Source organism: Schistocerca gregaria, chromosome 6, assembly GCF_023897955.1.
Source record: "Schistocerca gregaria isolate iqSchGreg1 chromosome 6, iqSchGreg1.2, whole genome shotgun sequence".
Lineage (NCBI taxonomy): Eukaryota > Metazoa > Arthropoda > Insecta > Orthoptera > Acrididae > Schistocerca > Schistocerca gregaria.
The window spans coordinates 303,847,305-303,861,710 of NC_064925.1; the positions used below are offsets into that span (position 1 = coordinate 303,847,305).

The 14,406-nt window shown below is 43.7% G+C and overlaps 1 protein-coding gene across 2 annotated transcripts in view; it reads left to right on the plus strand.

The window, feature by feature from the left end:
• LOC126278434 (kinesin-like protein CG14535) overlaps positions 1 to 14,406 on the plus strand; it is a 1,017,611-nt gene that overhangs the window by 950,029 nt on the left and 53,176 nt on the right. For both annotated transcript variants that reach the window (XM_049978552.1, XM_049978551.1), the window contains 2 exons: positions 11,643 to 11,856; positions 12,959 to 13,479. In XM_049978552.1, coding sequence (XP_049834509.1) covers positions 11,643 to 11,856; positions 12,959 to 13,479 — 735 coding nt within the window. The remainder of the gene's footprint in view (positions 1 to 11,642; positions 11,857 to 12,958; positions 13,480 to 14,406) is intronic.

A 14,406-nucleotide genomic window follows, 5' to 3' on the forward strand; every position in this document is an offset into this window, starting at 1 on the left:
CAAACACTTTTCTGTTTTTTTATGACCAACAGACAACACATTAACACAGCCCAATTTCAATTAGAGGAGGTTTTCAAAAATGGCTCCAGTGACACGTAAACAAAGGTGACACCGTCGGATCATGTTCTGTCTGACATGGGCAAAAACGTCAGGAGTATCACGAATTGTTCCTGCTACTGCTACTATCCGGGCAACCAAGTGCTCTTTTGATGCAACAGAAGAGTTGCGTAAACAAGGTGCGTAAACAAGGTTGCGCATCTCTCCCCACACAAGTCCAGAGGGGACATATCTGGGGATCGAGAAGGCCATGGAACAGGACCACCTCTGTCAATCCACGTTTCTGGGAACCGCCGGTCCAGGAATCGACGCACACGACGACTGAAATGTGTCGGCGCCCCGTCATCATGGAACCACATGCATTATCTTGTAGGGAGCGGGACGTCCTCCAGCAATTCTGGCAGTGCTCTGGCGAGAAAATTGTAATAGTGCCTGCCACTTAATGGCCTAGGTAGCAGATACGGCCCAATTAAACAGTCCCAAACAACACCGACCCACACATTAACGAAGGACCGCACTTGATGAGCGCTAATACCTGTGGCATGTGGCTTATCGTTACACCAAACAGGCGAATTGTGCATGTTGAAGACTCCATCACGCCCGAATGTTGCTTCATCAGTAAACAACACAGAGGATGAAAATATAGTTTGCATTCCACACTGTTCCAGGTACGACTACAAAAACTGTGCTCTGGGTGGATAATCAACTGGTTCCAGGTTGTGGACTCGCTGTAAGTGAAATGGACGTAACAGTTGCTCTCGAAGGACTGTTCTTACATTCGTCTGATTCGTCCCCATGTTATGTGCTGATTGAAGGATCCCGCTCCACATGCTACAAGACAGCTTCCTCAAATTGCAGCGTTCTTACCGTCCGACGGCGTCCCTGTCCAGCTAATCTGCTAAATGACCCGGTCTCACGCAGACGTTGGTACACAGCAGCAGTGGTCGTATGATGCGCGATACGGCGATTAGGATATTGTTATTGATAAACCCGCTGTGTAGCTCGTCCGTTGTGGTGCGCTACGTAGTACGCACCAACCATATCAGTGTACTCACTCCAGGTGTATCGCTCCATTAGTAAACAGAGACAATGCACTACCACACTGGTGGACAGCAGTTGCCTTCAACTGAAGATAGTAATACGGCCTCTAACAACTGAAAAGCGTAATACGTCCTCCACCGGTTTAAATAATACTCATAACAAAAAATGACAGGAAAAAATATTTGTTTTGATGTCCCCTACAACCTCCCAGAGTTTGTCGGTTTAAATACTTTTCACCCTGTATAAATAGCTGCACTCGCATGTCAGTAGCTTTGTTATGATGAGTGAGTGTAAGCAAGCTACTGTACGTGCGATAGTATCAGCTACCGTCACGTGTCTGCCTGTTTGGGCAAGCATAGCTCGTAATGCGTGCGCCTCTCTATCTCCCCCAAGCTGTCGCAACAGGTGAAACGTCGATATGTGCAGCGTCGCTGTCATACAGCACGCATCTATGCATGGTGCTGTTCAGTAGCTATACATTATACAGCGTGTACATTATGAGACAAATGGTGTGGAAGTATAGGTTAAACATATTGAAGGTTCAATAAGCATTTTACCCATTACTTTGAATAATATCACGCAGCACATATCAAACAATAAAAGCATTTTCACAAATATGATAAAGATCAAAAGTCAAAGAGTAAACAGCTTTTTCGAAAAGTAAATATTTTCCTTAACTCTCGTAATAGTCTTCAAATCAGTGACTTTCTTGTACTACACACTTTCTAAAGTAGCCTACATTCTTCCTCAAGGTTAGAACTATCTCCATACCAAATTTCATCAAAATTCGTCCTGCGAGTTATTCGTAAAAAGGGAACAGAGTTGCTTTGGCATTAATAATATTAATAAGGATAAAACTTTAATTGCGATCTCTTTTTTCGTGATTCGATTTTGATGGAATAAAGCATGTATTGGTGCCACAAGCTATGCTCAAGTTACCTGTTAAAACCCCATGAAAATTCGTCAACTAATTTTGGAGAGGCTTGTTCAAACAGACAAAGAGACAGACACGACATTTTTACAGATTTATTATTAGTATACAAGATAAAATGCGAAATATGGAATGTACGTTTCCTTTGCATTAACCTCCTCGAACATAAAATCAAATACGAATGTAAGCAGTAAATATAATGATTATAAAGAATCCGCCTCGATTGCAAATAGAAACCAGACGTTGACCTAGGTTTCGGCGCGGATAACCACGCCATCTTCGGAACACAGTAAAACCACAAACTGCCTAAAGAAGCATGGTCCAACATTAATACAGAACGCCCAAAAGGGCAAAAGACTCGTACAAAATGTAAAATAAACTGTATGTGTGTACCATGTCAATAGCTGTACTTATCTCAAACGTCAGAAGCGTGCATCCTCACCCCAGCCAACTTTCGGTAAACTGAGAGCCCGCCGCCCACCGAATGTTGGCTGGGGTGAGGATGCGGATTCTTTATAATCATTAAATTATTCACGATTGCTGACGCGCTGCAAAGTTAAAAGTTCTTCAGCAATAAATGACAGTTAAGCCAACCAGAAACAAAATTGAGGACATGACAAAAATCTGTACTACACATACATGGCATTATTATAACCTTTTTTCTAGAATAAAAGCACTCAACTTTTCTTTTTTATATCAAAGCACTTATTTAGTCTACCTGTCAAAATATGAAATTATAGTGCTTCTTAATAGGCGTGCTTCTAAAGCTTACAAGCACCCATATCACTTGCTGGCTGCCTATCTAACGGCTTCCAGGAACAACAAGAACTTGATTTTCAGTATTTTTCGTATAATCGTTGACCGAAATTAAAAATTTAAAAATTTAAAATAATGTTATAATCTACTAACAAGCTGGCCTCGCCTACTCGTCGTCACCGAGTTTCTTCAAATTTGTGGGCTATGCAGGGCTTGGTCAGAAATAAAAGTGACATAATTGGTAGCTTCAGATGGTCAAACGTTTAGAAAAAGTAGCGTTTTTGACGCGAGTTGGGCGGAACATGAGCCATTTATGTTAGCATAGTTCTCATACAGTGGTTGGCGCAACGGAATCTAAGATGTACGCGGTGGTCTAAAAAGTTCCGTGAATGGTGTCATACCTGAACGGCAATTTGGAGCATATGTGTGTGCATGCGCATGGATATTCAGAGACTTGGGGAGAATCAATACATGGCATGCACTGCAAGTGACTGGCTGTGTAAACAGACTGCGACCAGTTGAAAGTATGCAGTGTGAGAGGAGGTGTCACAGCGCTATGGAGCAAAGTGTTAACATCAGGCTCTGCTACAGATTGGGGAAGACTGCAACGGAGACACATGGAATGTTGGTGCAGGTGTACGGGAGGGAAACCGTGAGCAGCAAATGTGTTTACGAATGGTTTAAACGCATCCGGGAAGGGAAGGAAGCAACTGAGGATGAGCAACGTTCAGGTCGACCATCGACGACCAGAACGCCAGAAAACATCGAGAAAGTGCGACAAAAGATGGCACAAGATCGCCGACGGACTCTCAGATTGATTACGGAGGAACTGGGCATTAGCAAGGACACGGTGCACACCACCGTCCGTGATGATTGGGTAAGAGGAAGATCCGCTCCCGGTTTGTGCCGCACAAGCTCACAGGCGAGTAGAAAGTAAAATGGATGGAAACTTCTGGTGATTTTATTTCCATGTGTGACCAGCATCCATTGCTTCTGAACACTATCGTCACGGTAGATGAGACCTGGTGCTGCCAGTTCGATACGGAATCAAAACGGGAATCGGTGTCGTGGTGATCACCCTCTTTCCCGCGACCAAAGAAAAAAACCCGTCTGCAATAATCCAAGGTGAAAACACTGTTGATCGTTTTCTTCCACAACAATGGCATCATCCGTAAGGTATTTGTTCCTGTAGATCAAACCATTAATGCTGCATTTTACCAGTCAGTTTCGAACCGATTGCCACAACGTATCCGGTGGGTTCAACCAGAGTTGCACAGGACTGGAAAGTGGATGCTGCTCCATGACAATGCACCTGCACACTGCGCGATCCGTGTACACCAGTCTCTGGAGCAGAAGATGGCAACTGTTTCGAACACCCTCCGTACTCCCCTAATCTGGCCCCTGCGGACTTCTTCCAGTTTCCTGTCTTGAAGGCGGCCATGAAAGGTGAACGTTGTACGGACGTGAATGCAATCAGAAATCGTGTGGCAGCCGTTCTGCGATCCATTCCACAGCAGGCCTTTGCTGATAGTTTCCAAAAGCTGTACAGACGATCTCAAAAGTGTGTTATAGCGCATGGCGACTATTTTGTAAGGGCAATAAATAACATTAGTTTGTATCTTTTATTTTCTTTGAAGTCTGATAGCATTCACCGAACTTTTTAGACACATCACGTATAATGTTACGTTATAGGTGTAGCACAATAAGTTAAACATTAAAGTTACTAACTGAGTACATGTCTTGGGGCAGCAAAAATCATGGCGCAGGAATTACCCTGCCCGTATTCATTCAGTATTTGACAATTAGAGCTTTTGGCAACAACAAACTTTACACATAATTTCTTCTTCTTCTTCCTCTTCTTCTTGCGTTACGGCCTCTGCAGGATCACGGACAGCCTCTTCATGGACTGCATTTTCCTCTTCTTCACCCAGAACCTCTTCATTGTTTCTGTCCTTCTCTCCTGCTCTTCTTCCGAGATCTTCAGTTTCCGTTTTTCCTGTCGGCTCCACTGGTGACCCTAATCTTTTCCTGTATTCTTCTCTGTAATTGATCTCCGGCATATTTTTCGGTGTACATTTGTTTCTTCAATTTTCACTTTCTTCGACCTTGATCCCCAATTCCAACCAGTCCTTCCGAAGTTCAACAACCCACTTTGTTCCTGTCTTTCCCCTTGTCCTCCCTGTTGTTTCCCACACTCTCTTCGTCATTCTGTCCATACTCATCCTAACTACATGCCCAGCAGACCTTGCCCTTTTGAGTCTGATTTCCCCGGATATTGTTCTCATGTTCCGATACAATTCTTCCCTAGGTCTTCACATCCCACCTCTCTCCACCTCTTTTGGGTATTTTTCTCTCTTCTTTTTCTAGTTGTTCTGCCCCATTTCTTCCTAGTGTCATCGTCTCAGCAGCATACAATACTGCATGTCTCACTGTTGCCTTGTAGTGGCTTATCTTTGCCTCTGTGGATACATTCTTTTTATTGTATATCTCTCTCCCATACAGAAGGCTGACCTCACCCTCTTCATCCTCTCTGTTATTCCCTCCTTGCTCCTGTTCCTTCCTGTTATAAGTTCTCCCAGGTATTTAAATTTGTCCACCATTTTCACAGTGCCTTCCGGTGTTTCCCAGTCTGCAGTGGTATTTAGTGTCTTTGAGGCGATCCTCAGTCCCACCTTTCTGCCTACCTTACTTAAGTTGTCGAGTTATGTCTTTGCGTCTTCTTCCATCTCACTTACTATTGCTATGTCATCTGCAAAGGCTACGTAGTCCACTTGAGCCCTGTTGTCCTTTTTGTCAACCACATGGGTCTTTGGTATTCCCATTTCCTCGTTTATTGCTCTCCACTGCCTGATCACTTCGTCCAGTGCTATATTGAACAACAATGGTGACAATCCATGTCCCTGTTTAACACCAGTCTTGATCTCAAATTCTTCTGACAGTGCTACTCTGAATCTCCCCCTTGCTTTTGTGTCTGTCAGAATTTTTTTTATGAGTTCTTGTGTAGTTCCATCAAGTCCTCTGTTCTTCAGGATTCTAACAAGAGTCTGTCTGTCGATGGAGCCATATTCCTTGTGAAGTCCACGAAGGTTATTACTGTCTATGCTTTTTAAGGCCCTATGTTATATCAGTTGCTTCAGGATAAATATCTGTTCTATACAACCTCTTCCCTTTCTGAAAATCCCGCTTGGTAGTCGCCAACTGTACTATCTACCTGTTCTTCTACTCTCTTGAGCAATATTTTTGACAGCACCTTGTATCCGACCTCTAGTAGCGATATTCCTCTGTAGTTGTTTGCATCTCTCTTGTCCCCCTTCTTGTGTATTGGTACTACAATTGCATTCTTCCATCCTTCTGGCAACTTCTTTGTTCTCCAGATCTGATGAATTATGTTGGTCATGTTGTCTATTACTTCGTTGCCTCCCCACTTTATCATCTCGGCTGCTATACCATCTTCTCTAGTTGTCTTATTATTCTTTAGATCGCTTATGGCATGTGCGACTTCATCCCTGGTTGGATGGCGTGACTCTCTCTCTTCTGTGTCAGTCCCCAGTTCCAGCTCTTCTTCAGGTGCTTCGCAGTTCAGCAGGTCGTGAAAGTACTCTTCAAAAATCCGACCGTTCTCCTTCGCACTGACAGCCAGCTCCCCTTTCTTATCTCTTATAAACAGTTCTCTACTCTTGTATCCAATCAGACTATTTTTGAATTTCCCGAAGAAAGAGTCTGCTGTTGTTTTTCCTGAAGCTAGTCTCAATCTCGTCCAGTTCCTGCTTCATCTTCTGTTTTCTGATCCATCTTATTGTTCTGGCCGCTTCCTTTCTTGCTACTAAGAAAACTTCCCATTTTCCCAGGTCCTTCTTGCTGCTCCAGTCTCTCCAGGCTTTCCTGCGAGTCTCTACCGCCTATTCACATTCCTTGTTCCACCACTAGTGCTTCCGTTTCTTTTCTTCCTTTCACCATAGTTCAACTTGTTTCGCCATATTTCGCTTCATGTCGTTCCATTCATTGAATGATTCAATTCCTTCCTCATATCGGGATCGATTGTGTCTTATGTGGATCGATTGTGTCTAATCTGGATCGATTGTGTCTTAATTTGTCTCTGTCTACCTTTACGTTTTCTGTTCTTCTATTCGTCTGTGGCAGTCTGTCTCTGTTTGGAATCCAAAAGCACCTAACTTCTGTAGGATAGTGATCCGATTCTATTCTTGTTTTCTTCCTGACCTTTGTGTTTATGATCTCTTTAATATTTGTCCAGCTGATTGCTATGTGGTCAATTTGGAATTCCCCAAGGTGGTTGCATGGGTTTGCCCATGTCTTTTTCTTACACGATTTGGCCCTGAAGTGTGTTGTAATCAATCTCATTTTGTGTTCTCGACACAATTCAATTAGACTTTCTCCATTTTTGTTTGTCCTCTGGTGTGCAGGGTACTCGCCCACTACTCCTTTATGTTGCTTCTCTCTTCCAATCTGTGCATTACAATCTCCTAGGAGTATCTTTACATGTCTATATGATATGTTTTTCAGTGTATCATCTAGCTCTTCCCAGAAACTATCTGTAACTTTCTCGTCTTTCCTGTTCTTGTCATTTGTAGGCGCATGTCCATTTATTATTGTATACTTTTTGTTCCATGCTTGAAATGTCAGTGTTGATACACATAATTTCAAATTGTTTCGCAGCTTTTTCATGCATAAACGAAAACAATGTATCGATTACTACATTTTCGCTCTTCGTGAAGTAAAATTTCAGCATCATATATGCTGTTTCAATTTATTTCTTCTCTGCTACTAACTCTATTCACACCAAATTTTGGAGATAATATTCACATATACCATTGGATGTACCTGCAAAATAAAAACTTTATACTGCACATAGTACAGGATGTATGATGTCATAGAAATCGAGATATCTGAAAAACTAACTTTTCTTAAAACGGAGTTCGATTCTGTAAGCATCGGATATTAAGTGAGAGGGAGACAGCGAAGATGGAATTAATAGAGATTAAGTAAGGTAATTAAACTGCTTTCACAATTCAGTGCCAGTGTAAATTATTCTTACAGTAAAGATAACAGCTCGTAGTGAGACTGTGAGTGGGATGCTTATGAGAAAACTTAGAATCTAGTTTTGGTATTAAGAATTTAATATGTTCAGCTTAACTAATTATTTGATCACAGTGTGATAGTAAAATTACGCATTTACATGCTGTGTCATTGACACCATCTGGACACAACTTACGCTAAAGCTGACAATTACAAGTCGGCCAGACAAAATTCCTTCTGTTTCAAAGTAATAACTAGTACTTAATAAAAGTGACTCGGAGATAATTATTGACTAAATGGATAATGGTTATGCTATTGTTTTCTTTTTTTTTAACTCTGGTGCAAACTGGAAAGATATTAATTGTCTGGCTTCGAGCCTCTCTTTGGAAAAAAGTTCCAGTTATCACATGATTCATGGTACTAAATGGGTAGGAATATGTTTTGTAAAGGGTAACTGCGATCATTCCAGCTGTGGGCTAAAAGACATTCTTTTGTGGGAATAGAAAGGTTGCATTTTAGGGTATTTAGACTTCTACAACTCGTGGACCTAACTGTTTTATTTTCGATCAAAGAAAACACCTCAACTCAGTTCAAATTCCAATATTCAATAATTGCAATGAACAGAAGTTATGTTCACAGTAAGGGGCTCAGCGAAAGCATGATAATAGTTTGTACAATACCAGTAATTCCCCGATTTAAAGAATCGAACTCCCATGAATAAAAAAGATTCAGGCATCTGACTGCTTTACAAATAAGTTAATGTGTTAAATATTTCAGGTTAGGCATACAAAATCTTCGGGATTGGGAACACAAACCCTAATTTTCTAGGTTTTATTATTTTGTGGGGACATAAGAAAGTAAAAGCTGAGAAAAAACTTGAAATTACATTTAAAATCACTTGGTAGTGTGACTGCTCCGTTATCAAACGCGGGATGAATATAGTCTGAGTAACCTGGGGCTCTGTTTTAAGAAAGGGTAGTTCCTCGCCCATCTCAATGTTTATGAGGTCGTATCTCTTGAATTATGTGTCACACAGTGGCAGAATTTTGCAAGTAGATTCAATGGCATATATGGATACTGTCTGCAAAATACTTTGTGAATAGAAGTAGAAGTAAACAAATAATAAAAATGAAACAATGTGATGCTGAAGCTCTACTGCATGAAGAGCGAAAATGTAGGAACCGACATTATTTCGTTTCAGTATTTCCTAGGGACGCCAGTGAGAAATGTATCGAAAAGATTTGAAAATACGTGTGAAGTTTGTTCGAAATAGCTAAGTGGTCTCATTGCCAAACACTCGATAAATATACTATTGGTAATTTGCGCACTATGAGTTATGCTGCCTCAGTTCTAAATTTAATACTTGACTTGTTCTAATCCAATATTAAATTATAAACATTTTAAAAACTTTCTACAAAGACTTACAGTAAAAAAAAATTAAACAAAATTCTGTATAAGGTCTCAGTCACGTATAATACCAATTTTGCTAATTGATAACTAGTCTCGGCAGCTCAACTACCATCTTCAGATAACGTGTAGTATTATAAGTGTAGCTAGCAATTAACGTAACGGTCTTATTTCAAATCTTCACATAAACGTTCACGTAAATGTTCTCTACATATTTAAGGTAAAATCTGTTATATTCACTCACGCTATTTGCGACAGCAATTGAACCACAGAGCCTGTACAGTGTTGTATTTCTGTATACAACGCTATTTAGGCTCTATGATTTAATTGCTGTCTGAGATAGCATGGTTGAATGTAACAGATTTTACCGGAAGATCTGAAATAAGAGATATGGTCGATGCAGCGGTGATGTACACTACTAGCTGCATTTAAAATATTACATGTGATATGAAGACGCTAGTTAAGCTACCGAAACTGGTAGTCATTTTGTAAAAATTGTTGGTGTTAAATGCGATTGAGACAAAATATAGAAAATGTTTGAAACTTTTAAAAACTCTTATAGAATTTTTTAAAAATCTTTATCATCGTACATTTGAGTATCTACTTACGATTGCTCTCTCCTATTCTGACAGTGTCGTATATATTCATTGACATATTGTGCTAAATATTAAACCTAAAATGATACCTTTTAATGATTATATTGTGACAAACTTTAAATTTTTAAATTCAGTCAGTAATTACATAAAACCAACAGCTTTTTCCCACTTTGCACGGGTAGCTCTAAATGTCTTTAGCCAGACAACTAGTACGTAAATAAAATACTTGAAATTGCCTCCAAAATCTACTGTTGAAAACCGTACCCAAAATCCTTACGTTCGTTCCTGAGATTAGCCATAACATTAGGAGTGTTCAATAAATAATGCAACACATTTTTTCTAAGCCAAATTCGTTTTGAAAAAAATGTCTCGTTTGTTGTATAACATCGCGGAATATTCTCGCTTCAGGTCCTACTGTTTCATGTAGTTAAGATATGTGGCGGCGCTGTACATAGCCTTAAAAATTGAGTCTGTAACGTAGCGGAGGTTCGTTCCAAGCAGAGATCTGTCACTGAGTTTCTTTTGACGAGAAACCAGGGCATCACAGATATTCCTAGGCGCTTGCAGAATACTTATGGAGTTCTGGTAGTGAACAAAAGCACAGTGAGTCGTTGTGCGCGGCGTCTGTTAACATTCAAACAAGGTCGCACAAACCTATCCAATCCCCTGCATGCCAGCCAGCTCCACGCAGTTGTGACTCCTACGACATTGCAACGTGCGGACATTCTCATTCAAGATGTTCGACGGATCACAATCAAACGCCTAGATACTCAACAGTACGTGTCTATTAGTAGTGCCGACGCGCTCGTCCACTAGTTGGGGTACTCAAAGGTGTATGCCTGCTGGATTCCTCGCCACCTACCAAACTACCATCAGGAGCAAGGAAGGACCATCTGTGCGGAATTGCTTGCTTGTTATGGGGCTGATTGTGGCAATTTTTTGTCGAACATTGTCACAGGCGATGAAGCAAGGTTTAACCACTTCGAACCGGAAACAAAACGGCAATCCATGAATTGGCGCTTCAGCTCTTCTCCTCTGAAGAAAAGTTCTCAGACGGTAAATTCATGGATACGGTGTTCTGAGACTCAGAAGGTGTTATTCTGTTTGATGTCGTCTCTCATGGTGCAACAATCAACTCTCAAGTGTATTGTGTTCTCCTTCTCCGTGACAACGCAATGCCACACACAAGTCAGGGGAGCACAGAGAAATTCATTTGACTTTTCCTCCTCATCCACACTACAGCCCGGATCTCGCGCCTTCCGACTTCTATCCGTTTGGCCCATGAAGGATGCACTCTGCGGGAAGCGGTATATGGATGATGGGGAGGTTATTATTGTTGCATCAAGACGTTGGCTCTGACGTCGAACAATAGATATATGCCATGCGGGCCCTCGCAGTGAGCTGGTGTAAGGCCATAGCATTGAACGGAGATTATGTTGAAAAATAAGCTTTTGTAGCCAAAACACAGGAAACAATATGGTGAATTGTAATCGTGACTAAACCCAAACTGCTTTCAGAAAAAAAAATTTGCATGACTTCTTGAATCCCCTTGAATACAGATATAAACCGCGGCTGTTTAATTTTGTAATGTGCATACGTACTGAAAATCAAATTTTTGTTGTTCCCGGAAGCCTTTAGATAGGCAGTCTGCAACAAGGATCCCTTTAGTAATATAGACTAAACGAGGAAAATTCTTACCTGCCCAATGTTAACCATAAAGTTTGAATGGTGTGCAGAGGATTGACAGTTTCACGAAGTACACCAATGTAGTGGAACAGTGAGCGGAAAGAAGTGACTCGACGTATGCGTTGCGCTTGCAGTACGGCGGCCCGCGGTCAGGCATCTCGTGGGAGGTGTCTGCGCGCCTGCAGGAGCGGGTGGCGGGGCACTCGACAGGCAGCAGCGAGCTGGAGCCGTCGAGCAGCGAGCAGTCGGCCGACACCGTCATCTACCTGGGCAGCAGCAGCGGCTGCGCGGCAGACGACAGCGCCACGGACGGCGAGCATCCGCCGCTCTATCGCACTGCAGCTGCAGGTACTGCACTGTTCCCCACGTAACGCTGGTACTGAGGGTCTAGGAAGGGTCACTAGGTGTCACGAGCAGATGAGCTGTGAGCGGTGGCGTGAGGCCAAGGTAGGTGAGGATGGGGGAGAGGCGAACAGGATGGGTGCAAGTGGTATGGGAAAAATCAAGGAGCTGGAAGGAGCGAGCGGTACGACCTATGACGATTGCCTGGGTTTTTAAGGTTTGGTTTTCAGGAGCCACTGGTTACACCACGCAGCAAAAAGATCAAGATGATTCTGGAGAAGGCATTGGGACTGTTGAAGGGTAGGAGCAAGGGCAAGGAAGGCGGTGTCATCAGCATATTGCAGGAGGTGTACTGGAGGGGGTGGGTGGTGGGGGTTTGCATAACTGCCGTGTTGAGGAGGTACAGGAGAGGAGAGAGGACAGAGCCCTGGGGCACACCCACAGAGGGATAGAAGTTGCGGGAATCAGCGTTATGGATGGTAACATAGGAGGGGCGGCGGTAGAGGAAGGAGGCAATCAGGCAGACATAGTTGACAGGAAGGGCGTAGGTCTGGAGTTTAAACAGATCGGTATGCCATACACGGTCCTAGGTCTTTTCGAGGTCAAGGGAGACATAAATGGTGGAGCGACCGGTGTTAAGCTGGACAGAGAGGAGATGAGTGAGGCGGAGGAGTTGGTCACCAGCAGATAAGGAAGGTCGAAAGCCACATTGCGTGTTGGGGAGGAGGTGGTACCGGTGGAGGTGTTGATGGATGCGCTGGGTAAGGATGGATTACAAGAGCTTGCTGAACACCGAGGTGAGACATATAGGGCGATAGGAAGAGGCATCAGATGGTGGTTGTTGGGTTTTGAGAACATCAGCATACGGGAATTTTTCCACTGCCACCTGCCATCTGTGAGTGGTTATTGTACGTTAGCACGAACATAGGTGGTGGTCACATAAATGTGACTGGAGCGTGTTATTTTTACATCTGGAACATTTTTTGCACAATTGGGGAGTATTTGGTTTCTCCAAAGTGAAAAAATAATGTGTAGATGTTTTTCTGTGGTGAAAAAAGCGATTGTGTGATTGCTGGTTGTTCTCACTAAGCGAATATGTTTCTGAAAGGCGCGAGGTCTTCCCCGACGAGAACTACAAAGGCGACGGTGAACGGGCAGGGCAGCTTGTCGCCGCCGCCAGCAGATGGCTCTGCCACCAAGGGCAGCCCGCAGCACCAGGCCAAGGGGTCGCCTACCCGCGCCGTAAACCACCAGCGGCCGAACAGGGGCACCGCCGAGGACTACGTCAACGAGGGCGCGACCCTCCACAACGGCCACAACCACAGCCATGCCTACAACAACCACAGCCACACGACGACGCTGCCGCGCCGGCACCAGCGCAGCCCGCCGCAGGCGGCAGACGCGAGCCCGCAGCACAGAGCGCCGCCGCTGCAGCAGCAGCTACGCGCGCAGCGCCTCGCCGGCGCCTTCCCGGCGGGCTTCCTCAAGGCGGCCGCGGCGGCCGCAGCTGCGGCAGTGGCGCACGACGAGCGCTGGATCGACGGCCCGCGCGTCTCCAGGAGCAGGGTCGCCAGCGACGCCAAGTTCATCGCCGGCAAGAGGGAGACCTGGATCGACGGACCGCTCAAGGTAACGCACCCCTCCGTCTCCGTCTACAAGGCAAGGTCACGTAGTAAGCTTTTTTGAAATTCTAATATTTTTTTGACATTGCATTGGAACATTCTTTACACTAAAAAATACTAAGTAAACTCACTGGACTAAGTAAGCTGTCTGGACTGTGCACGCGCCTCAGTGTGAACACCAAGACGAATCGTTAAGCCGTTACTGATAGCGTAGCAATCCAGTCACGTGCTCAATTGCGATTGCAATGTCTCTACATGAGTATAAAGCCGTAGAGATCAGACATTTATGTTTCAAGCCCACGTTGTACTTCAATATGGGTAAATGTAAGGACGTGATAGAGAGGCAAAAAGTCACAATCATGTTTGACGTTGCCTATGGCCATACAGTGTGTAATGTCTCTGGATTTGTTGGTGTTTCGTGGTAGACTGGTCCACATGTTTACAAGCAGTGGTGAAACACACATGGCCACGAAACATGACGTCAGAACTGTGGTCGGGAAAAAAATCCTGCTTGAGAGGGCCCAGAGGTGCGTTTCATGGCTTGTGAATCAAAATCACTTCCAAATCCGACAGGAATTCCTGCAGGCGGCGAATAGAGGTCCATTCCAACCTGTTAGAGAACATGGCGACTGGAATTGCATGCATCTAACTTTTGGAGTCGGTTACCTCACAAGAGGCCCTTGCCCACACGGGTACGTAAAGACGACAGCAGAGATCGTTGGGCTGGAACAATATGTGATTGGTTTTCTGAACATTTCACAACCTTCTTACATCTCGATTCACCTGTAAAATCAGGTAACTATAACCCCATAGCAAATCTGTGGGACATGCTGGAACAATGGGTAAGGACATCAGCATCCCTGCAATTTAGTACAACTGCCGATCAGGTCCTCAGCGAGAGGCTTAACCTGAATGAGACGTACATGCACCATCT